General features: G+C 43.3%; 1 protein-coding gene across 1 annotated transcript in view; it reads left to right on the forward strand.

Moving 5' to 3' along the window:
- Nucleotides 1-25,472, forward strand: part of COL4A4 (collagen type IV alpha 4 chain) — a 137,245-nt gene that overhangs the window by 10,173 nt on the left and 101,600 nt on the right. The window contains exons 5-7 of the mRNA XM_064372756.1: nt 19,816-19,950; nt 21,211-21,255; nt 22,661-22,777. Coding sequence (XP_064228826.1) covers nt 19,816-19,950; nt 21,211-21,255; nt 22,661-22,777 — 297 coding nt within the window. The remainder of the gene's footprint in view (nt 1-19,815; nt 19,951-21,210; nt 21,256-22,660; nt 22,778-25,472) is intronic.

The following is a 25,472-nucleotide window of genomic DNA, read 5'->3' on the forward strand; positions in this document are numbered from 1 at the left end:
AATTTACAAGGACATAAAACGCTCCCCTCCAGAGAGAAGGGACCACATATGTCGCCCATGATACAGTTTCCTTTTCACACAGCGGGCGTGCAATGAATTCCTTTGTTGACCTATTTTACTGGGAGCAGCTACCTTATTAAGCGTAAGTTGTGACAGATCCCAATACTTAAACTGCTTTGTTCCTTCTTCAATACATCAAAAATTTTGGCCATCAGAATTTATCTTGAGTTTTTACTTTCCTATTTTTTTTTTCTTTTTTAGATAAGTCTCACTCTGTTACCCAGTCGGAATACATGATCTTGGCTCACTGCAGCCTCAAACTCTTGGGCTCAAGTGAGCCTCCCACCTCCACCTCCCAAGTAGCTGGGACTACAGGCATGTGCCACTACACTAGGCTAATTATTTTCTTGATTTTTTTTTTTTTTTTTTTGTAGAGGTGGAGTCTTGCTATGTTTCCCAGGCTGGTCTCAAACTCCTGGCCTGAAGTGATCCTCGCTCCCTGGCTTCCGAAAGTCCTGGGATTACAGGCGAGAGCCACTGTGTACAGCTGATCTTGAGCCACTTTCATAATATAATTTTAAAAGTGAAGCTTCAAGAGAACAAAGTCTTTAGCTTTTCTGTGTTAATGTGTACATTATATAGAAAAAAAAGCCTGACTTTTGTGTGAGGTTATTAATATAAATATACCAAGATTGTATAAATGCAAAAAGAAAAAAACTCAGTGCCTCTAAATTTTATGACTTTGAGCTTGAGGCCCAAGAAAAATAGATTTGATCAGCTCTGTGGCAAGAATGGGATGAGCAGACCACAAAACAAAGAGGACCAGTTGCTTTGATAAAGGCACCTTGGCGGGTCCCCCAATGTGAGAGTTGTTTACTCTCAGCCTCATTCTGCTAAAACTTAGCTCTTTGCTAAAACACAGCAGAAAGGGGGATGCTACTGGCATCCAGCAAGTAGAAGCCAGAAGTGCTGTTCAAGATCTTCCAATGCATAGGACAGTCCCCACACCGAAGAATTATCTATCCCAAATGCCAGCTGTGTCAAGATTCAGAAACCCTGTTCTAATCTCACCACCACTCTGTGATGCAAGTATTATTATTTCCACCCTTCAGAGCAAGGAAACGGAATTCCCAATAGTTCTAAATAACTTGCTAGGATGTGGAAGAGTCAAGAATCACACCCAAGTGTCTGGCTTCAACTCCAGCATTTATTCCACTGTCGTGGAAAGATGATTACATGAAGGTACCAACTGCTGGGTTGTGGCATCACTTTGTAAACTTGGGTTGCCACTTTAATCTGACCAAGCCTGGGTTTCTTTGCATGTACCCCTATTGGTCCTTCTCTTCCATGTCCTTGGGCTGTTAAGCACAAGCTGTTACATGTTTAGACAATGTACTTTCCACCCTCTAAGGCGGTCTCTGGATAGTAAAGCCTCCTGGTCCCGAGCGGAGATTCTGCTGTGGGTGTCTCTGTGTCTGCGTGGTCAGGGAGAGCTGTGTGTGCCACATCAGGGAGCCTCTGCCCTTCCTGAGATGGATGGGTTTTCCACGGGAAGGCAACAAGTCGCTGTAACATTTTCCAGCCGAGGATTTGGGAGCATGGCTTGTGCATAACGGAAGGTGGTTTGGGAAGGCTGCACCCTCAAGTCCTCAGCAGCCGGCCAGCTTCAGAGCTGCAGTGACATAGTAAATGGGACTATCAGAATAGGAATATACCTAATTCCTGAGGCTTGAGGGATCTGCCTGAGGCCGCACAGCCCAAGAGTAGCACAGTGGGGTATTCTTAAGAAGGAAAGGGTTTCTCTCGTATGGGTTAATGTCCAGGTAGGTAGTTTGATCGACCCCCACATCAAAACTGCTGTGTCTAAAGCAGTTGTTGACAGGCAAGGCTGGTTCTGTGTGCTGAGGAACAGCCATGGTTCGCAATTTAACTGGAGAGGAGAGCTAGAGTTAGAGGTGGAGCTGGGGCCGTCAAAGGTGGAGAACCATGTGGGGGCCTCCTTTAATGTCTGCAGAATAAAGTCCAGCCCCATCAATGTACCCCTGGAGGCCCATAGTCTAGCCCCAGCATGAGTTTTCTTCTGTAATCCCTGTTACTGCCCCTTTGATGCTTTCCAGCTGCAGCAGCTGGACCACTCATTCACTCTTGAAGATCATCTGAGTATCTCCACTTCCTGGCGCTTTTCTCAATGCCTTCCCACTTGCACTCTGCCTCCGTCTCTCCTGTTCTTCTCAAAGGAGCTCAGTGCAGATGCCAAATCATGAGGGCTTTCTGCTCATTGCAGCCAGTGTCAGCATCCTCTGCTGGGACCCCCTAGCAGGCTGCTTACCTGCTTCTATTCCACAGTTCTTGTCTGCCCTGCCCTGTAGCTCTGGCTGGATTTGAGTGTGAATGTGCCTGACTTTACTGATTAGATTGCAAGCAGACACTCCTTGAAGGTGGTCATGAGAGCACCTGTAAAACGTTGATCCTGACTCCCGACCCATTGTGGACACCCTTGAAATATAGTTTGCCTACTTCACTTCTCCCCTTTGCAAACTGGGGGTCATTTTTTGTACTTTGAGATTATCACAGTAGATAGCACATAACAGGCAGCTAATACACATAAATTAAGAAATTAAAATTTAGGGGCTGGGTACGGTGGCTCGCGCCTATAATCCCAGCACTTTGGGAGGTCAAGGTGGGTGGATCACCTAAGGTCAGGAGTTCGAGAGCAGCCTGACCAACATGGTGAAACCCTGTCTGTACAAAGAAATGAGCCAGGTGTGGTAGCAGGTGCCTGTAATCGCAGCTACTCAGGAGGCTGAGGCAGGATAACCACTTGAACCCATGAGGCAGAGGTTGAGGTTGCAGTGAGCCAATATCACGCCATTGTACTCCAGCCTGGTTGACAAGAGTGAAACTCTGTCTCAAAAAAAAAAAAAAAAAAAAAAATCAGATTCCAGAATGGACGAGATTTGAGAGCTCAGCTGGTGGTCAGGCCTGCATGCAGGGGCTCTGTAGGGGGATCTCCCATACCCAAGAGAAGAGGGGGACAGAATTAGTGGGGAGTCTCTTCCCCATCCCTAGACTTTCTCGCCACACACTAGCATTTAAGCGGTATGACATGAGTAATCTCACATAGTTCAAATTCCCTTGTGAATTTCAGGTAGCACTTTGAGCAGCAGCAACAGATAAGGGGGTTGCAGCTCTTGGATCCTTTAAGGTACAGTGGCTCCAGGCTGAGGGGACGGGACTGGAGCTCGCCTCTTTGATCTTTTTCAGGTTCAGAGTCCTCACGTGGGACAAGGGAATTTGTCCCCGAGGGGGCTGGTCTGTCCCTCTTGGCTTTAGCAGCCCATGGTTCTGTGATATGGGGTGTGGGTTTTCGCATATGACAGCTATTTAATTGGCTTCCAAAATGACTTGTGACCAGGCCCTAACATTTCCCTGAACATTTCATATGGCCTGTCTCTAAGGGTGTGACTCAGGTGTATCAGGAAGGATTTTCCATTATTCTTCATCAGTTTCGAGGGAGGAAGCTCTTGGTGTTAATAGCAGGATCCTGGCAGAGAAAATTACACGTCCTTAAAAATTAGGATGGGGGCCTTTTATAAGTTCTACTTTAGTAACAAGGATGATAGTAAAGACACTGTCCATAGTTTTTTCCCCAGAATAAAATAGATCCATGTTGTTTTCCATTCAAGGAAGTTTAACAACTGTGAAATTAACAAAACCAATTGATGTGGTGGTTTTACAAACACGGAGGTCCAATGGCTTAAAAGTCAAGAATTGTCTTAGTTTTTCTGGTTTGAAAACCAGAATCAAACATGAGTGAGTAATTCTTTCTTTCGAGAATTTCAAATCACTAAAAAAATGCAAGTATGTCCCTGTCGATCTTATTCACTCATCCCTTATACTCCTAAGAGCTTGCATTTCATGATAAAAATGGAATTTACTTGGGAAATTTTAATTGCTGTTAACATTTTTCATTTCATTGAATTACTTGCACTCGGAGTTCAGTCTCATTATCACTCACACAGCTGTGTTTTAGGACACTTTCTACCTGTAGCCTGATAAGTAGTTTAGAACAATAATTTTATGTCCCCAAAGTTCACTGAAGTCAATTGTGTTCCATTTTGATGTAAACAAGTTCCGTTGACAATTGGAAGTGGGCAAAGTTGGTCTTTTTTCAACCCCTGAGCTTGTTGGGTTTGCTTTTTTGTTTTTCTTGCTACATCTTCCTGCTCCAAGAACTCTCTGGCTCATGTTTTTGCTATTGGAGAATTCCCTGGTAAATGACATCCCTGTCTGAGGTCGTAGACTCAAATGCCCTTAGGGTACAGCTGGTGACCTGAATGTGGTAATGGGGAGGGGAGGCGCTCAGGACGGGACCACTGGGAGCTGGACAGTGCATTTGTCATTTAAAGGCATCAGAATTCAGAATTTTTTAGGAAAAAACCTAATGTCTAGCAATTAAACACACTTCCCAGTAAAATTCAGCCCATCAGCTTCCAGTTTACAATTTGGGCTTAGCTCGTTAAAGTGTCCGCCCATGTCAAGAACAGGAACCTTGATTTCTGAAGAATGGAAAACTTAAAAAAGTCAAAGGCTGAATGAATCTCCAGCTATAGGATGTCTGTGTAGGTGCTTGAGTAAGGACTTCCTTCCTTCCTTCCTTCCTCTCTCTCTTTCTTTCCTTCCTTCCTTCCTCTCTCTTTCTTTCTTTCCTTCCTTCCTTCCATCTCCCTCCCCTCCCCTCCCCTTCCCTTCCCTTCCCTCCGCTCCCCTCCCCTTCCCTCCGCTCCCCTCCCCTTCCCTCCGCTCCCCTCCCCTTCCCTCCGCTCCCCTCCCCTTCCCTCCGCTCCCCTCCCCTTCCCATCCCTTCCCTTTGGCAGGAGAACCTCCTCACTTCTCCCTTCCTCTCTCCCCTTCCCTCCCTCCTCCCCTCCCCTTTCTTTTCCTTCCTTCCTTTTCTTCAGATGGAGTCTCTGTCTCCCAGGCTGGGGTGTTGTGGTGCTGTCTCGGCTCACTGCAACCTCCACCTCCCGGGTTCAAGCGATTCTCCTGCCTCAGCCTCCTGAGTAGCTGGGATTACAGCCACCCCCACCATGCATGGCTAATTTTTGTATTTTTGGTAGAGACAGGGTTTCACCATGTTGGCCAGGCTGGTCTCAAACTCCTGACCTCAGGTGATCCACCCACCTCATCCTCCCAAAGTGCTGGGATTACAGGCGTGAGCCACCACACCCGGCCTTGAGCAAGGATTTCTGAACAGGGTTTGGGAAGCCTAGAGAGGAAACGAAGGATCCCTGCCTACCATTTAATACTATTTGGCCTATTAATAAATTATAGTGGTAGAAGCAGCAGCAGCAGCTGATGTCTATATGGAAAAATAACCCCAACTAACCAACATCATTTCAGTAGGCTGAGAAATATCTCTTTAAATCCAGTATCTGTGCATGAGAAGAGAGAGAGAGAGAGAGAGAGAGAAATTTTTATCTGCCTATTACATCGTAGAATGTATAACTTATTTTCCAAACAGACCAAGACTATGTATAGAGCTAACATAACAGATTCTCCCCTGGGAATCCTCGTTGCAGTTTGGGTCTGAAGGCAGGTTTGGGCACATCTGTCCTGGTCAGTCACCTCATTAACTTCTCAGTGATTTGCAGCAGGGCCTTTGGTCTCCTCATGTGGAGTTCAATTCCATAGCAACAACGCCAAGCCATGTGACCCAGCATGACCCAGGCCAGGCTGGTGCAGAGCTCAGCAAATGCGGGCCGCGCTGAACTCTACAGGAGCAAGGTCGTCACCAGCGCCCGGCAGCCTTGTTATTGGCAAGAAATAAGGGCTAGTGATAGAGGCGCACTCAAAAGCAGCGCGCAGTTTGGGAGAAATATTCTGTCATATAGGAAAATAGAAAGTGCGGAGTATACGAAGACCTCTTTAGTGCAAATGTAACATCTGACTGATTAGCTAAGGTGAGGAATTATAAAGGTTTTAGGAAAGAAAAGCAAATTTCTCCTTTCAAACAATCATATTCAATAATTTGCCAAGAAACCCACAAACGGCTGCCTCCAAGGTGCTTATTTTTCTTCTCTATAACACAATTTTTTTTTTCAAAATGGAGTCTTGCTGTGTTGCCCAGGCTGGAGTGCAGTGGCGTGATCTCAGCTTACTGCAACCTCCACCTTCTGGGTTCAAGCGATTCTCCTGCCTCAGCCTCCTATGTAGCTGGGATTACAGGCACACACCACCATGCCCAGCTAATTTTTTAATTTTTACTAGAGACAGAGTTTCACCGTGTTGACCAGGCTGGTCTTGAACTCCTGGCCTCAAGAGATCTGCCCACCTCAGCCTCCCAAAAGTGCTAGAATTACAGGCATGAGCCACTGCACTCGGCCTCTATCACCCAATCTTAACTGCAACAAATAATAATACCTTTCCGTTCATTCAGCAAGTAACCATCAAGCACTTGCCATGTGCCAGGCATCCAAACAGGCCATGGAGGCCTCAGTGATAAAGAAAAAAAATCCCTGCAGCCTGGAGTTCAGAGCGGAGCAGAGAGACAGACAAGACTCCCCTCTGGCCACTATTTCTGGGTGCCTGATGAGCACCAGGCAGTCACATCAGAGAAAAGACAAGACAAAAATCCTTGCTCCCTCCCCAGGTGGACAGTTTGATGCCCTGACTTACTTTGCATGGGAGCAGATCGGAGGTCAGGGCACAGGCAGCTGTGGATTAACACTTGAGCTTGAACGCGGTGGAATTAGAAGTTTCCTAGCCTCAGCCTGGAGGAGGAGCCTTGTCAGTTGCTATGGCTGTGTAACAAAGGACCATATACGTGGTGGCTTAATACAACAGAAATGTATTCTCTAGAGGCCAGAAGTCCAACAGCAAGCTGCTGGCACTGCCCGGCTCTCTCCATGGCTCTGGGGGAGAACCTGCTCCTTGCCTCCTCCCACTTCTTGTGGCATTAGCAGTCCTTGGCATTCCTTGGTTCCTGGTGGGATCTTGTTAAGCCTGTTATTGGCAGGAAATAAGGGCCCGCAAAACAGGTGCACTGAGTATAAGAAGACCTCTTTAGTACAAATGTAACATCTGACTGATCAGCTAAGATGAGGAATTATTTTAAAGGGTTTAAGAAAGAAAAGCAAATTTCTTCTTTCAAATAATTATATTCAACAATTTCCCAAGAAACCCACAAACAGCTGCCTCCAAGGTGCTTATTTTCTCTATAACACAATCTTACAATTTTTTTTTTTTTTTTTTTTGAGACAGAGTCTTGCTCTGTCGCCCAGGCTGGAGTGCAGTGGTGTGATATTGGCTCACTGCAACCAGAGACAGAGTCTCTGCCTCTGCTTCACAACGCCTGCTCCTCTGTGTGTCCACATCAACTTCCCTCTGCACCCTCCTTAGAAGCGTGCATGTGGTAGTGTTTAGGGCCACCTAAATAACCCAGGAGAAACTCTTTTGCTCAAGACTTTATCGTGTCTTTTGCTATGTAAGGCAATAGTCACAGGCTCTGGGATTCAGACATTGCGTATCTTTTTTGTGTGTGTGTGTGTGGCACCATTCAGCTCCCTGCAAGTGTTCAGACAAGGGGAACAGCCTCCGCTCAGCCCCGAGGTGGGAAGGAGACAGGCTGGCATGTTTGAAGGACTGAAATGTGACCAGAGGGAGGTTTGACCACAGTGGGTAAGGAACCCAGCAGCATGCAATTCCGCTGAAAAAGCAGACAGGTTTTCCTGCCTGATAAATCTTTCAAAGATTTTAAGAAGGGAAGAAGCAGGCTGGATTTACGTTATAAGGTGATCTGGTGCTGTTTGGAGAATGTGGCTGGTGGCAGGTAGGTGATGTTGGGGAAAACCTGTTAGGAGGCTGCTGTGGTCATGCAGGTGGAGGTCCTGGGGGTTTAGTGAGGGGTGAGTGTGGAGGGTAGGGAAGTGGATGGGAGGTGGAGGTATTTGGGAGTCAGACTTGATAGGAATGAGGAGACTCTCGTGGGGCGGTTGGTGCAGGCAGGGCCAGAAGGGGTGTAATCTGCTGTGTAGGCGGTGGTGCTACTTAGGAAGCACGTTTCAGGGGTGGCCATGAGTCCAGGTCTGGACTTGCAGAGCTTGAGGTCATTTGGTATGTGACTGGCGCTCAGAAAGAAAGGTCTGGGCTAGGGAGGGACGTGGAGGGATTGTTTGACTGTGGGTGAAGTTGACCCCATGGAAATGGATGTGTTTGCTGGAGAGAAAGTGACAAGAAGCCAGGGCAGCCCTGAAGAGCTCTGGGCTGGAGCCTCCAAACGGGAGGAAGAGGGGCCAGCACAGAAGACACAGGTGGGAGCAAATCGCAGCAAGGCCAAGGGGCAGGGACACTGGAGGACAGGGCAGGCAAGAAGGAGGCAGAGGCAAGTGGACTAGAGCTCATCAGGGAGCTCCCCTGGAGCCCCTAGCCTGGTTTAGGACCCACAGCAGGTGCAGATGCAGTGTTTCAAAATGGGAAGACCATTCTTTTCAGTGGCCGGGACTAAGGGATGACCTTGTTGTTCAGTGGCAAAGCCACTTCTCCTGGTTCTCAGTGCAGGGTTCTTCCCACCATGCTGCTCTTAACAAACACAGTGAAAATCTCTAATAAGTGTTACTGCAGGCTAAAGCCCTCAGTTTACCCCTATCTCATTGTTAACAGGTGCGGTCACTTTAAGGTACAAGAAAACAGTCTGCCACCGCAGTCGTCTCTGGATTGTCTACTGTTGGCAACACCTTTTGTTATTTATTTTGATAATGCTTCTTGATGCCCAACGGGTCTTCTTCCTGGAATAGGGGAGGTCCCTGGAGGCGCTGTCAAAGAATTTGTGAGTGATGTTGTAGTGCCACCTAGTGGCTTACTGGTTGAATTACACCCAAGTCTTGGCAGAAGCATTGGAAAAGAAGGCAATGATAGTATTGATGGAATAAGAATAATCAGACTCAAAAAGGATGAACATATTTAAAAGAATATTTGTTTATTTTAACTGTAGAAGTTTTAATTTATCATGTAATCTATGAGTATATGTTTAGAATTTATACCGTGCAAGACAGTGGCCAAGATGCTGGGGCAGAAATAAAAACATGCATGAATCCCTTGCTACAAAAAGTGTACTAGAGGCTGGGTACAGTGGCTCACACCTGTAATCCCAGCACTTTGGGAGGCCAAGGCGGGCGGATCACTTGAGCTCAGGAGTTTGAGACCAGCCTGGCCAACACGATAAAACCCTGTCTCTGCTAAAAATACAAAAGTTAGCCAGGCATGGTACTGGGTGCCTGAAATCCCGGCTACCCGGGAAGCTGAGGCAGGAGAAATGCTTGAACCTGGGAGGTGGAAGTTGCAGTGAGCTGAGATTGTGCCACCATACTCCAGCCTGGGTGACAGCAGGACTCCGTCTCAAAAAAATGAAAAAGTGTTCTAGAAGACATCACCGCAAGCAGATATTAAGCAAAGTAGCATGTACAAGGCAATAATGAACAACAGATGATGAGGTTATTTAGTCATTAATTATTTTAGGGTAGATGTGTAGTTCGGAGGGGAGTGAAATTGATGAGAACTGTGGTTAAGTGGAAGCAGAAACCTTGAAGTCAGAGCCGCGCAGCCTCAGGTCCCTTGTATCACGTCTTTGAGTCTCAGCTTCCTCCTTTGGGAATAAGGTCGTAGATACAGGGTTGACTTTCTGCTTTATAGGATGGTAAGGATTCCATGAGAAGAATATATTAATACACTGTTATGTTGTGCCTAGATTCATACATGGAGGCAGTTATTACTGCTACGGTTATAGTCATTATATTTTTGGTGGAGGGATGGCAGAATTTGAGCTACAGATGAAGAAAGGCTCCTCCGACCTCAGGGAAACGAGTGTGATTGGGGCAGAGGGTGTGGGTGTGGAAACCTCAGGGAATAAGGTTGGCTAGTGCGTGGAAAGGAGATCGTACCCATTGCAGGTGTTGGTGAAGGCAATGACACCAGGAAGGGGGAGACTGAAGAAGATTCATGGACAGTTGTATGGGGCGGTGAGGAGAAGATCAGGGTTAGGTAGGCAAGGGAGATCGGTGCTTGTGGAACCCATGCGAGAGATGACAAGGCCATGGGCCAGGCGCTTGGCAGTGGGAGGGAGGTAAGACGGGAGCATGAGATTTGGTTTTTGGTTCAAGTTGAGATGTGATTGCCTTGGTCCTGAGAAGGAAATGGAGAATGGAGGGTGACAAGACTGGCAGCTGGATGGCAAGCTTAGATGATGCAAGGAACAGAGTCACTCTCTTCAGTGACAGGGAAGGAGGAGGCAGAGGGCTGAGCTCAGCTTTGACCCAACACAACACATGTTATGAATTAACAGGGGAAGAGGATGCAAGAAAGTTTCTAGAAAACAGTTGGAAATATAGGTTGGGACTACTAAGGTCGATTTGAGAACTGTAGGGCTGTAGGGCCCCACAGGGTCATGGGGTGTCGTTATGCTGTGCTGAAGTGCAGGATCCGAGAATTAAAGAGACAAGACACTGAAGAACTGGTGAAGAACATCTGGACTCGGGGGGGCCACACCACCTGTGAGCAGAGATCAGTGGGGGCCCCAGATGCCCAGAAGCATCTGTATTTATTAGGTACTAGCAGGGGGCAGGGTCGTGAGTGAGGTCATCATCTATAGGCTTAGTAATAGGGCATACATAATCACATGAGTCACAAGCGAGGGGGCCACCCCATTATGTCACCTGGGTAGAGAGGTAGGCTGTGTGCAGTAGGGGGTGGGGCCGTGCGCAGTAGTAGAGGGTCGTGTACAGAAAAGGGGTCCACCCCCATTAGGTCACCGAGGCAAGGAGGAGGGCTGTGTGCAACACTTCTTATCTGGGGGCTGGAGACTTCAAAGGATTTCTAATAGAAGGATACTGTAAGCCAATGCAGTGGGAGCTGACAGACTTGTGCTCTTCTCTTAAGATATTTATGGGAGGATGATTTGAGCTAGCACAGAAGCAAGAAAAGACTGACAGGGTGTACAGCCACCGTGACTGGTCACATCAGAGAGGTTATTTCCAGGATCTCAGGCCTGAGGCTTACTTTCCACAGGAACTGGATGCAAGATACGACAACTCCTCATCAGGAGGAGAGGCTCTTGCTCCAAGCCTGCCATACAGTGTATGCCCTTTCAGGCAGGGACACCACCGCCTGGGTCTTCGGTTCTCATCCTGGTCTGGCTGTTTTCCCATGTACTGCTTCTGTTCTGTGACTGCTCTAGGTATTCCTCCTACTACAAACTACTATATGGTTATATAGAAGGATTATATAAATCAGCACTAAATGTGTCAGTACAGCTCCGACTACAATACCTATATGATGATATAGAAAGATTATATAGAACTAAGTATATTAGATATAAGTATTAAGTATGATTATATAAGCTAGATATATATGGGCAGTAAGTTATACTTCAGGCACTAATTGTGCCTGGGGTCTGGACAGTTCTCCCTCCTTGGTGCCCATGGTGGATATTACCCACAGAGAACCACAAAAATAGAGGTCTTCAGTTAATTCAATTAATAACATTGCTTCCTAAGGAAACTTTATAAAAGAGCATCAAGTATATCTGGATAGATTGTTTTTAAGTGTAAAAATAAGAAGAGGCTTGAAGGTATTGAAATGTCACTCCAGGCATGGCGTGAGCTTGGTTTAATGGACGGACCCTCCATTGTGCTAGGTTCAGGCTCAGGTAGGGGAAAGAGGAGAGGTTTGGGAGAGAGAGACTGCCTGGTCCAGGTGTGAATTTGAGCTTGCTACGTGTGAGAACCTGAATAAGTTACACCTTCCTTCATCTACATGGGGATCATAGCCTGCATTTTTCAGTGTTGCTGGTTGCATTAAATTAGGTAAGGAGCATGCTAGGCACATAACCTATAACCAAGCCTAATAAATACATCCCTTCCTTCTCCCGTGACATTTTTGATGATCGGTGTCATGGTTTAGAGTTCAAGGGTGATTTTGGAAAATCTGTATAATTAGTATAACAAAAGCATCTTTCTTATTTGTTCACTTATTCATTCATTTATTAATACTTTGCATGATTCAACTTCTGGCTGAGAAAGAGCAGGAAGTCGTGGCAGAAAAGGTGTGGCTCTACATAAATTTGCAGTTGTTTATTTGTAAGTGTTTCTCCTAGTGCTCCTACTGATAAAATGACGAAGGATATCTTAGATTTTTGTCATTCCCCACAGGGTTTGGTCTCTGGGGCAAGAAGATCATTGCCAGCCAAAAAGGCTGATTTGAAGATTTTGGTTTCTAAAAAGTACAGTACATGTCCTCTTATCTTTTGGTCTCTTCTACTAACTTATCATGAAATAAAAGTAATTTGATCTTAGCCCTGCTCAAGAGACATTCTAGACTTAGGCACCGACAAGGGACAAAATCCTAAAGGAATGCCCTGGCCTCAGAAGCCAGGGAGGCCTGCGATTCTGTTTCTCCTCCGATCTCCTTTTTCCTTTATTTGTACAGCTGACCCGAGAGCCCACTGCTGCTCTAGGGAGGCGCAAATAACAGGTCTGATGACACGGTGTCAATCTGGCCTTTGAGTAGAAAGAAAGAGATGATCTAGTAACATGGCATGCCAAAGCTTCCTCAGCTGTCAAGCTGATTGTCATTTGTGGATCCAGCGGCTCTGTCTTCTGACTTCGCTGTCTCACACTGAAAGTCAGAAACTGCAGAGGCAGTTGCACGCACATGGTAGCCAAAAAAAACCCAGGGATGCGGAGCAGCGGAAAGCCAGTCATTCCACTGGGAGGTTTTCCTCTTTTTGCGAGACTGAATCTGGCACGGCAACCTGTTTTATAGCAGGTTATTGTTTGTGGTGGAGAGTACCGGGTTAGGACTGGGTGAAACATTTCTTTAAAGATTTTTTTTTAAGGATGCAAAATTCCTGTGATGATTTAATGATTCTCTGGTTATAAAATGTCTTTTATGGGCCTGCTATTTATATCTACTTGTCCTGAAGTTAATTCTATTATAACCTTATACTAAAAGTAAACCTAAATATTTACTTATAAGCACAATTTCTTTTACTGACCCATTCTTTTACATGAAAGAATTTAATGAAAATAGAATTATTCTCTGTCTGCTGTGAGTAAATTATTTACTCAAATCAGGTGAACTAACAAATGACTATTTCAGAGATTGGTGTTTCGGAAATTTTGGTGAGCAGCTTTCTGACAGATTTTGCGCTGTTATTCAAGCTTTAATGTATTTCCTTTAAAAATCTATAATGTAGCAAAACCCTTATTAATACAAAAAAAAAACAGCAATAAATACAAAATCACAAAGTTTTCATGGCTGTAGAAAGGAGACATTTATGTTAGTTTTTCCACTTGCAAATTAGGGGTAGTATTTGCTGTTTCATATGGTTGAAATAAAGGCATAACAATACCTACGTTCTCATTTTTCAACACCCGCCTGTAAGTGAGAACATGCGGTGTTTGATTTTCTGTTCTTGTGTCAGTTTGCTGAGAATGATGGTTTCCAGGTTCATCCATGTCCCTACAAAGGACACAAACTCATCGTTTTTGATGGCTGCATAATATTCCATGGTGTATATGTGCCACATATTCCCTGTCCAGTCTATCATCGATGGCATTTGGGTTGGTTCCAGGTCTTTGCTGTTGTAAACAGTGCTGCAATGAACATTCGTGTGCATGTGTCCTTATAGTAGAACGATTTATATTCCTTTGGATATATACCCAGTAATGGGATGGCTGGGTCAAATGGAATTAGTGGAGGGACAGTCGGGGGTGGGGAGGTGGGGAGAGATAGCATGGGGAGAAATGCCAGATATAGGTGAAGGGGAGGAAGGCAGCAAATCACACTGCCATGTGTGTAGCTATCCAACAATTTTGCATGTTCTCAACATGTACCCCAAAACCTAAAATACAATAAAAATAAAAAAAAAGAAAAGAAAAACGAAGAAAAAAAATCAATACCTACATTATGGCTCAACAGTGAAAAACACCAACATATCTGTATTCAGAGTCATTGCTCATGGTGTGAAATTGTACTCTGCACACTTTGGTGTGGAATCATCGCTATTTTGCATAATTACTGTAAACCAATGTTCTAGGAAGACAAGTCAGAGACATAAGAAAGCGTTTCCACTTGTCTCTTTGTATCCATGGGGAATTGGTTCCAGTTCCCCTGTGGATACCAAAATCCTTGGATACTCACGTCCTTGATAAAAATTGCATAGTATCTGCCTATAATCCATGCACATCCTCCCAAATACCATAAAGCATCTCTATGTTATTTAGAATTCTTTGTAAATGCTATGTACAGTATACAGTTTTTATACTGTATTTTAAAATTTGTTTTTTGTTGTATTGTTCTTTTCTGTTTATTGATTTTTAAATATTTTCCCTCTGAGTTGGTTGAGTCCTCAGATCGGGAAGCAGGGATATGGAGGGCCGCTTGTCTTACCATGGGGTAGGAGTGGACTGGTCTTATTTTTTGAAGTGTTTGTTGTTCTCTGCCTTTCTTATCGTCATGACCTTGGGCACTTAAACTTGGCCCTCTGGGAGCAGAGGTTGGGTGGGTGTGGGTTTGGGAGGGACATACAAGTAAAGAGAGGATGATAGTCACAGGTGACGGTGTTACTGCAGAGGCATCTCATTCTCCAGAACAGGGGCAGGAGAGCACGGGAATCTTTCCATCGGAGCCTTGAGAGATGAGTCAGCCAGAGGCAGAGAGGAGGCGCTCCCGGGACAGGACAGCCTGTGCAAACGCTGTGAAGAACAGAGCTTGTTTAGAACTCTGGTGCAGGGAGGTCAGGGTGGCAGGCTGGGAGAAGGGAGGAGATTCAGAGAGAGAGGGGTGGACTAACATCCTTCAATAATGCAAATAACCAATCCCTGCTTTACTTTTTTTTTCTCCAAAGTATTTTATGTGGGCAAAGCATGGTGGCACATGCCTGTGATCCCAGCACTTTGGGAGGCCCAGACAGGAGGATCACTTGAGGTCAGGAGTTTGAGCCTGGGCTGGCCAACATAGCGATACCCTGTCTTTACTAAAAATACAAACATTAGATGGGTGTGGTGGTACACGCCTGTGGTCCCAGCTACTGGGGAGGCTGAGGCAGTAGAATCACTTGAACCTGGGAGGTGGAGATTGCAGTGAGCCGAGATCACACCACTGCACTTTGGCTCAAGAAACAAACACAAAAAAGTATTTTTTGTGGCATTTTCTGAAATCAGGACACATTTCTATACTTAACGGAGTTTTATTATTCTTACCATTGTGTTAAACATTTCCACTCGATTTTCCCCTTCTGCAAAATTCCCATTAGCTCACTGGATTCAGTATTGCATGCCTAAAAGGAAACACATTAAAGAGATTTATAGTCGGTTAATTGGCTGTCTCTTTTTCACTTCCGCTTTTATATCCAAGCATGCATTTTGGTATGTATCTAAATAGTACATTACTGTAAAGTATTGCACTCACAAAAGATAATCTGGGGGAGTTTATGTATAAATTGCATGCAAGATGAAAAGATAATTCCCAAACTCAATGAAAAAGCATTTATTTCCTGAGTTTTATATTTAGAAAACATGGGAGCTTTTAAATTATGTTAATTAATCGTATTTCTAACACAGGGTAGACAGAAAGGTACTCTGAAGTCATTGCTTGTTTTTCCTTTTAGACTGTAGTTTAGAATTTGTGCAGTTATCCATTGTAAGTTGATAAACCCTCACAATGTCCCAAATGGTTTGTGCCCATGTAATTACACTATGTATTTTATTGTTATCATTTTCATAATACATATTTATGTATTCAAGTTTCCTTTAAAATTCTAAGCTTTTAGCATTATATGGATACTCAGTGAATAGTAGTTATTCAACAATGATGAACAGGTATGAAGAAAAGGGAAAATACATATAAAATATAGGTTTGTAAAATTTGGGCAGATTTTAAAGGTTGTCAATCATGTTTGTCGAGTTAATGACATAATAGTGAACAAGAAGTGGTAATTGATCTTTATTATAAAGTCACTTTTGCTGATGGAGGTTGGTGAAAAAGTAATTGTGGTCTTTGCCATTACTTTTAAAAAGCAAAAACTGGGCCGAGCGCGGTGGCTCACGCCTGTAATCCCAGCACTTTGGGAGGCCGAGGCGGGTGGATCACGAGGTCAAGAGATTGAGACCATCCTGGTCAACATGGTGAAACACCGTCTCTACTAAAAATACAAAAAATTAGCTGGACATGGTGGCGCGTGCCTGTAATCCCAGTTACTCAGGAGGCTGAGGCAGGAGAATTGCCTGAAGCCAGGAGGCGGAGGTTGCGGTGAGCCAAGATTGCGCCATTGCACTCCAGCCTGGGTAACAAGAGCGAAACTCTGTCTCAAAAAAAAAAAAAAAAAAAAAAAAAAAGCAAAAACCACAATTACTTTTCACCAACGTAATAGAATGTAAAATTGCCCTGGCTTGTGTTTTCACTTCTAAGGCATGCAGTTTCTTTCATATTCTAAAAATGTTCATTTATAAAAGTTTGTTTAGGGAAAGTGTCTGTTCGTTTATTTCTCTACTGATGGGATTATATGACATAATACTCTGTGGCTTGTTTCTCTCATTTAACAATTATCCATTTATAATAATAATACATAATAACAACAGTTAGCATTTGCTATGCCAGGCACTATGCTAAACGCTGTTACATGCATTATTCTTTTTATACTCATGAGCCATCGACAGATGAAGATGCTGAGGAACAGAGAGGTTAAGGAACATACCCAGGGTTACGCAGCGAGTCAGCGTGGTCCTGGGCTTCAAACCAGGAGGCTGATGCATAGCCTGGGTGCTCAGCCACTCTGATTCTCCCTCATGAGCGTGGGGAGGATGTTCTAAGTTGGCCTGGACAGATGGACTCTGCTGGCGGCTTGCACGTGCTGTTGCAACATCTTCCTCAGACCTTTCGTTTCTGTGCTCAGGCTCTGGGGGACGTCTGCTGCTGGCATCTGCGTCTGCCAGGGCTTTTTTCAAAGCCCCAGAGACACAGTTGGCAGGCACTCCATACCCATCACCAGGGGCCCTGAGGCAAGAAGGCAAATACCCCGCTCCCTGGCCCTAGGTTGGGATAAGAGTGAGATGTAGGCTCCCCTCACGGTTAAGTTCCAGGTGTCCACAGCATAACTGACCTGAAACTGCTCCTTTACTGGCTGCCTTCACTTTGCTGGGTCGCACTCTGTTCCTGACCTGTACCTCCTTCACTTCTCAAATGGAGAAGTTGGCCTCATTGACTTCTTGTCCTCTGTGTTGCTCCTGGAGCACCCTGATAAAGTCAGGCTGTGTGGGGTTTCGCTGTTTGAAGGCACCCTAATTTATTCACTGAGTCTCAGGTTGGTGCCTTTCCCCTGGATTTCCGGTTTCTCTTGTGACTGCATATAGCACTGTGGTGAATGATCTTGCACTATTCTTATGGGGCTCCTGCCCTGGAACTCATGCCTCAGGCCCCACCCCATCTCCCTCCTGGTGTCTGGGCCTGGCCAAGGCCAGCAGCACTATCTAAAGTGACATCCCGGTGGGGCACGGTGGCTCACACCTGTAATTCCTGCACTTCAGGAAGCTGAGGTGAGTGGATCACCTGAGGTCAGGAGTTCAAGACCAGTCTGGCCGACATGGTGAAACCCAGTCTCTACTAAAAATACAAAAATTAGCCGGGTGTGGTGGCATGCAACTGTAATCTCAGCTACTCAGGAGGCTGAGGTGGGAATATCACTTGAATCTGGGAGGTCAGTGAGCCAGATCATACCACTGCACTCTAGCCTGGGAAACAGAGTGAGACCCTGTCTCAAATAATAATAATAATAATTGAAAAGTGACACCTTAAATGTGGATCAGGACCAGGTGGGTGTCTTGGTTACTGTTTCTTCCTGTCAGTGTGCTCTCTCACTTTCTTTTTTTTTTCTTTTTTTGAGACGGAGTTTTGCTCTTGTTACCCAGGCTGGAGTGCAATGGCGCGATCTCGGCTCACCACAACCTCCGCCTCCTGGGTTCAGGCAATTCTCCCGCCTCAGCCTCCTGAGTAGCTGGGATTACAGGCACGCGCCACCATGCCCAGCTAGTTTTTTGTATTTTTAGTAGAGACGGGGTTTCACCATGTTGACCAGGATGGTCTCGATCTCTTGACCTCGGGATCCACCTGCCTCGGCCTCCCAAAGTGCTGAGATTACAGGCGTGAGCCACCGCGCCCGGCTCACTTTCTATTCAATGTGGAGTTGACCACATGAGGAGCTCTGGCCTTCATGCTATGAGATTGTCTGGGGTCTGGGGCCCTGTGGCTGAGCCCTGGTTTCAGGAGGATGGCTGCTTAGCAGAACACTTTCTATTGCCCATGAAATATTTTCTTCATGGGATTGCATGACATTGGGTTGCCAGAGTAGAGCTGGCATGCTGATTTCACGTGACTCAAACTTTTATATAGATGGGACTCTGCAGGAAATATTTTGCTCAGGGCCCTGGACTCCCAAGGGGCAACCCTAGACACCTAAGACATCTGATCTGAGCAGATATCTCCTGAACCCTGCCAGGATTTTCTGTCCATGCATCAAGACTTCCTTGCTCATTGAATGCAGTCATATATGCTGTTTTGTGGGGCAAGAAGTTACAAAATAATTTTTCTTGAATCTTTGGAACAATTTTGAGAGGTACAAAAAATTGCAGGTCAAACTCTTGACCTCAGGTGATCCACCCACCTCAGCCTCCCAAAGTGGTGTGGTTACAGGTGTGAGCCACTGCACCTGATCGGGATGTCACTTTAGATGCTGCTGCTGGCCTTACCCAGGCCCAGACTCTGGAAAGGAGATGGGGCAGGACCCTGAGGCATGAGTTCTGAAGTAGGAGCCCCGTAAAGCTTCTTCACTTAAAACTAGAGGTGGCCTTTTCATTCATAGAAAGTTGGATTACATAAATTTAATGTGACGTGGAGCCTAATTCCAAAATATGACTAAGAACTTAGATAAAAGCAGCCAAAAAAGAAATGTTTTCCTTCAAAAGGGCAAATCATTAGTTATTTGAAATAAATAGAAGATCTGGCAGTTTCCCTTACTCTATGTGTATCACAAACATAAAGGTAAATAAAACTTTAATTTTTTAGTATCTTGCTTCACTAAACAGCTCAAGATCTCTAAATGTGATTGACAGAATAAAAATAGTAAGATAACTATAATCAGTTGATACATGTGTTTCTGTGTACACACACACACACTGCACACATACATATACACGTGTAATAATTGAAATTTATCATATAGCTTAATTCAGATTGAAAAGGGCAATGTCACTATTTCTTATGTTTTAATTAAATCAATCATTTTCTTGTCTATTTTTTTCATTTCATTTTCTCTTGTCTTGCTTTCCTTTCTTTTTTTATTTTTTTTGAGATAGGTCTGTCTCTGTCACCCAGGCTGGAGTGCAGTGGTGCGATTGGTTCACTGCAACCTCTGCTTCCCAGGCTCAAGCGATGCTCCCACCTCAGCCTCCAGAGTAGCTGGGACTACAGGCACACGCCACCATGCCCAGCTAATTTTTTTATTTTTATTTTTTGTAGAGATGGGGGAGTCTCACTTTGTTGCCCAGGCTGGTCTTGAATTCCTGAGCTCGAGTGAACCATGGGTCTCAGCCTCCCAAGGTGCTGGGATTACAGGCGTGAGCCACCATGCCCAGCCATTTCTTTCTATTTTCAGAGTTTGTGCAATCTAATTTCCAAGTCTTCTGTAGGCCTGAATGACTATATATTTGTGTTAGAAGACAGTAGTTAAGAATTGTACCCCCATTTCTTTTTAATCTTCTTTCTCAGGGTCCACCAGGACCACCAGGGCCACAGGGTCCAATTGGGCCCCTGGGAGCCCCAGGACCCATTGGACTTTCAGGAGAGAAAGGAATGAAAGGGGACCACGGCCCTCCTGGAGCAGCAGGGGACAAAGGAGATAAGGTAAGCCACATCTTATGTGGAGATTCACATGAACCACTCACCAGCACTACTGTAACCGGTTTTTATTTTGTTTTGTGTTGTTTTTTTTGAGACAGTCTTGCTGTGTCACCCAGGCTAGAATGCAGTGGTGGGATCTCAGCTCACTGCAGCCTCTGCCTCCTGGGTTCAAGCGATCCTCCCACCTCAGCCTCCTGAGTAGCTGGGATTACAGGCACGTGCCACCATGTACAGCTAATTTTTGTATTATTATTATTTTTTTGAGATGAAGTCTTACTGTGTCGGCTGTGTCACCCAGGCTGGATGGAGTGCAGTGGCGCGATCTCAGCTTACTGCAACCTATCCCTCCTGGGTTCAAGCAATTCTCTGCCTCAGCCTCTGAAGCAGCTGGGATTACAGGTGTGCACCACCATACCTGGCTAATTTTTGTATTTTTAGTAGAGATAGGGTTACACCTTGTTGGCCAGGCTGGTCTCAAACTCCTGACCTCAAGTGATCTGCCTGCCTCAGCCTCCCAAAGTACTATAATTACAGGCATGATCCACTGTACCTGCCCAGCACCGGAGTTTTATAACCACAAGTACTATATACTTAAACCTTATAATAAATGAAGTACCTGAACTCCTCTGCAATAGTCCATCCTCGTTCTTGGCCCCTTTCCTGAGGAGCATGCTCTTCTATACCTTTCTATGCACTTAATACATGCGTGTACCAGTGAGAAGTTATATTATTTCATGGCTTTTTAAAAAACCTACATGACATTTATTATATGCATCACACTGAGCCTTTCACTTTTCACTCAACAATATGTCCTAGAGACCATTCCCAATCAGGCTATGCAGATTGAACTTACTCCTTAAAAAATATCGTATAGTATGCCATAGTATGAATAAAAGTATACTTTATTCCCTATTGATGAGCACTTGAGATTCTACCCCAACTTGGGGTAGTGCAGGTGTGCAAAAATAATCCTATAAATTGCCTGTATTCACATTTAAGAGTTTGTTACTCTAGGATCGAGATTCTGAGCTGTTAGATTTCTTTTCACAGCATGTTGGATGATTTACTGAAATCAGTACTGCCAAGTTGCTTTCCCAATACAAAAAAAAAAATACAAGAGTTGGTTCTTAAATGTTGGATTTTCAACTCATCACTGTAAAAAAATAGGTGACAATGACTGTTCTATGTTGTTCATGTTTTTAAGTAAATCAGCTTGTTAATTTACTGATGTTTATATCTTTGTTTTATTTTCTGGGATTTTAGGGTCCAACTGGTGTTCCTGGATTTCCAGGTTTAGATGGCATACCTGTAAGTATCCCTAAATTTTCTCCACTTTTTAAAAAAGGCAGAAGTACTCCTCAAAATCCTTAAAACCACATGTATATATGTATAAAACGTGTATTTATATAAACCACAAGATATATATTATATATAGCAAACATTTGTGATATATATTATATATAGCAAACATTTGCTATATATATACCACAAACACCATAATACATATATATCTACATATATAAAAGATATATATTAGATATACAATATATAGAATATATTAGGTTGGTGCAAAAGTAATTGTGGGTTTTACCATTAAAAATAATTGTGGGTTTTGCCATTAAAAGTAATGGCAAAACCCGCAATTACTTTTGCACCGAATATATTGTATATATAAGATATATATTGTATATACGCTATACAACATCTTATATTTTACATATATCAGATATATATTATATGTAAGATATGTATTGCATATACCTTATGTATAATATCTTATATGTGATATCAGGTATATGTAAGATGTAAGACATATATACGATATGTAAGATACATATTATATGAAATTGTACCCCAATTTCTTTTGTCTTATATATATCTTACATATATCAATATATTTGCTATATATAGTATATATCATGCACAATGATATATAGTATATATTAATAGCATATTATATATAATTGCTATATATAATGTATAATATATTATTATATTAATAACATATACATAGTTATATAATTATATAATATAATATATAATTATAATATACTACAATAAATGTATATAATTGTATGTATAATATTATATATAATATATATTATAGCACACAATATACATTATATATAGCAAACTCTTTTTATTTTTTCTCATTTTAGTGCATGGAAGGGTTTTCACATTTAAATTTTGTCAAGTAACTCCCGGAACAAAACACTTTACTTAGAAAGCAACATTTTCAAACAGGTTAGAGAAAAAATTTCAAAATATGAGCTAGGTGTACTTGTTATGTCAAGTACAATGTTCTAGAAATAAATGTATACTCATATTCATAAGGAATGTTTTTATTTGCTGATGAGTCCTAATATTGGAAGTGAGCTTAATACTCTTATTTCTGATATGAAAATGAAATGGAAAAAAGAGGTATTTGGGGTGCTTTATAATTGATTATAGTATTTCTAAGGATTCTAAGGAAGGTTCCCTCCTCAATTTCCCAGAGTACTGCAAACTAAATTAATTTAAATTTGTTATATTAAAAAAATTTAGGTTTTAGTTTTACATGCTACATAGCCTTTTTGAGTAGAGAGAAGGTTTCACAAAACTAAATAGTAAATGTGTGAATCACAATTGCCATAATTTGAGTATTCATATTGTGTAAACTTTGTGTTGTGATATTTTTGCAAAAATGCTTCACTTATAATTTTGTTTTCTGCAGGGGTACCCAGGGCCTCCTGGACCCAGAGGCAAACCTGGTATGAGTGGCTACAATGGCTCTAGAGGTGACCCAGGGTTTCCAGGAGAGAGAGGAGCTCTTGGCCCAGAAGGCCCCCCAGTAAGACACCTGCAGCTCATCTTAACAGGAATCTTAAATGAAAAGGCCCTGTGGTGGAACAGGCTTGGTGTATTTAAGAAACAGAGTTAATACGGGTGTGCCTGGAGCATTGTCAACAAATGAGGGTGGCTGAGGGATAAGGACAGAAAGATAGGCAGGACTTAGAATATGCAGGGCTTTGAAGAGATGGAAGGAGGCTAGATTTTCTCTTCCATGTTAGGTAAAGGCACTGGATGGTTTTAAGGAAGGAAACAACTTGATCTGATTGATGTTTCATTAAGATGTCTCTGGCTGCTGTGAAGAGAATAGATAGCAGGGGAAAACAAGAGCAGAGAGACCAGTTAGCAAAACATAAGTTGTTTATCATTCAGGGTTCACTGCAGAAGCATAAACCCCGCTAGATATTTTGAGCAGAAAGGAATCTGATACAGAGAGTTTGGCACTTACTATAATAGTTGGAAGAGTAGAACTTAGGACCACACAAGACCAGTGATTTCCAAGGTTCACAGCTAGCTGAGCTCCAGAGTCAGGAGGCTGTAACTGCGCTGTAACCACTGCCTCTCACCCCACGTCTAGACACTGGTGAACAGAACATTCAAGTTTCTGCTTTCCTGCTTGGCAGCAACAACAGACCAGGAAGAGAGTCTCTTCCAAACTTCCGGCTTCCACATCTCCTAGGGGGAACCTAATTCACATCCAGCTATAAAGGAGTCTGGGCAATGTAGTTTTTATCTTTCTAGCCCTTGTAATGCAAGAAAATGTATTAGAAAAGATTTGGAATGGATGTCCAGCAACAGTTGATAGTATCCAGCACTTGAGGGAAACCTTACGGCTCTTAGTTTTTTTCTTCAGAACTTTGGACTTTCATTTAAACACAACTAGAGCAAGTACTACCCCCCACATTCCCTATCTCTCTCTCTCTTTTTTTTTCTCACTTAGAAGATCTGAGATCATTTGGCCTTTCAAAATTGTTTTTCTGTGATTTTTTTTTTTTTTTTTTTACTATTTCTCCCTTCCTTAATTACATATCATTTCACAAGTTTCTTTTAGAAAGTTTTCTTTGCATGACCACCACAGTCATTCATCCTGCTCTCACTCATGTGTCCTCCTTTTGCTCCAGATCTTCGAGGAATTGATCTGAACACTAAACTCAAAAAGGCTTTCCATACTCACATTTTTTTTTCTAGTATCAAGTAAGAACAATCACTACCTTTCATCGCTAAGTTTTTCAACCATCCTTTACTCTCAGACTCAGCCATTTGAAAATTCAAGTGCAGTCTGGTGAATGCACATTTATTAAGCTCCTCACATCAGGCCAAACCCCTTTCTACAGATTCATGAGCGTTCAAGAGAGCGAGGGTTCTCAGTTTTAGCTTTAACATAGCATGCGGTACCGACCACAAACCTAAAGTTCATCATAATGGTCTCTTTACAAAACAACCTACTTCCCCTTGACTCATTTGCTGTACAGACACCCCTCACTTTGCACAGTAATGTGAAAAGGACCAGGCAAGCTAAAAACTACACAAAGCAACCTTATTGGCTGATGAGAAAAATTACTATCGTCCCATGACCTTTAAAAATGTTTTGTTAAAACATTAGAAACTTTCTGCCAGTTATACATACATAAGGAAATGAAAAAAAACCTAAATATTTATTTAATATACTGTAATTTGAAACATTGGGAACAAAGGGTTTTATTTGATTGTAAAAACTTACCAAGAGTAATTGCAACAGTACTGCCTTCTTCTCATCATATAATTTGTGATACTAAAGGAACATGTCTTTCGTGTTTTGACGAAGTGTGACACTCCTTTCTAAGTTTGGATCTGATTCCAGTGTTGTGAAATATCTCTAAGGGTTCCATCAATGTGAAGTTTTTATCTGTGTCACTTTATCTAGGACACTGTCATCCTTTTCATCACAACCTCTTTCCTAGTTTATGTTGATAAGTTCATCTTTACTAAGTTCCTCTGGCTGCAAATACAGTCCCTCAAATGACAACGGTGTCATTATTCCCATGGTCAGCTGGTTCTTCTATTAACTCCACTTATGTTTTATTTGAATTTCATTTCCAGCATTACCCTTTTCCTTTCATTGCTTCATTTTCATCATTGTTGGCTAATTTCCTCTTTCAATTATTCATTTTTGTAGAATGTTATTTGGATTTGTTGCTGGGAAATAAGGAGGCAAGCCAGCTACAAGCTTTGCTGTCTGTGTCTGTGTGTCTGCTCTGAATAATACATGTGCAAGGGCCAGTCACAGACAGACTTTGACAGAAGTCATTGAAACTGACCCAATAGTCCCATAGACGTTCTTTGGATCAACATAGAAATGGATCTTTCTGGTCTTAAAGTTTGAAACTTCTGTGTTTTATCTGAGTTCCTTCCTCAGGAGAGGACCCTCAGGCCTCTCAAAAAGTCTCAAAGAATGGAAACTCACCAGATCATGGCATCCAGACAATGAGAAGCCAGACCCCTGGTTTTGTTTCTTTACCCTTCCCTAGGTCCTGTTTTCCAATGCGTTGTTACATCTCTTCCCTGCAATGTGGACTCCTAATCTTAGTCAGTCTGGGAGATGGATTTGAGACCGATCTTCCATCTCCTCAGCTACAGCACCCAACTAAAGCCTTCCTCTTTGTCAGTAGTCATCCTCTCAGTCATTGGCTTTCTGTGCAACACATTTCGGTAACATC

This window comes from Aotus nancymaae, unplaced genomic scaffold, assembly GCF_030222135.1.
Source record: "Aotus nancymaae isolate 86718 unplaced genomic scaffold, 86718_ANA_hifiasm-v0.15.2.pri h1tg000008l, whole genome shotgun sequence".
In the NCBI taxonomy this organism is placed as follows: Eukaryota; Metazoa; Chordata; class Mammalia; order Primates; family Aotidae; genus Aotus; species Aotus nancymaae.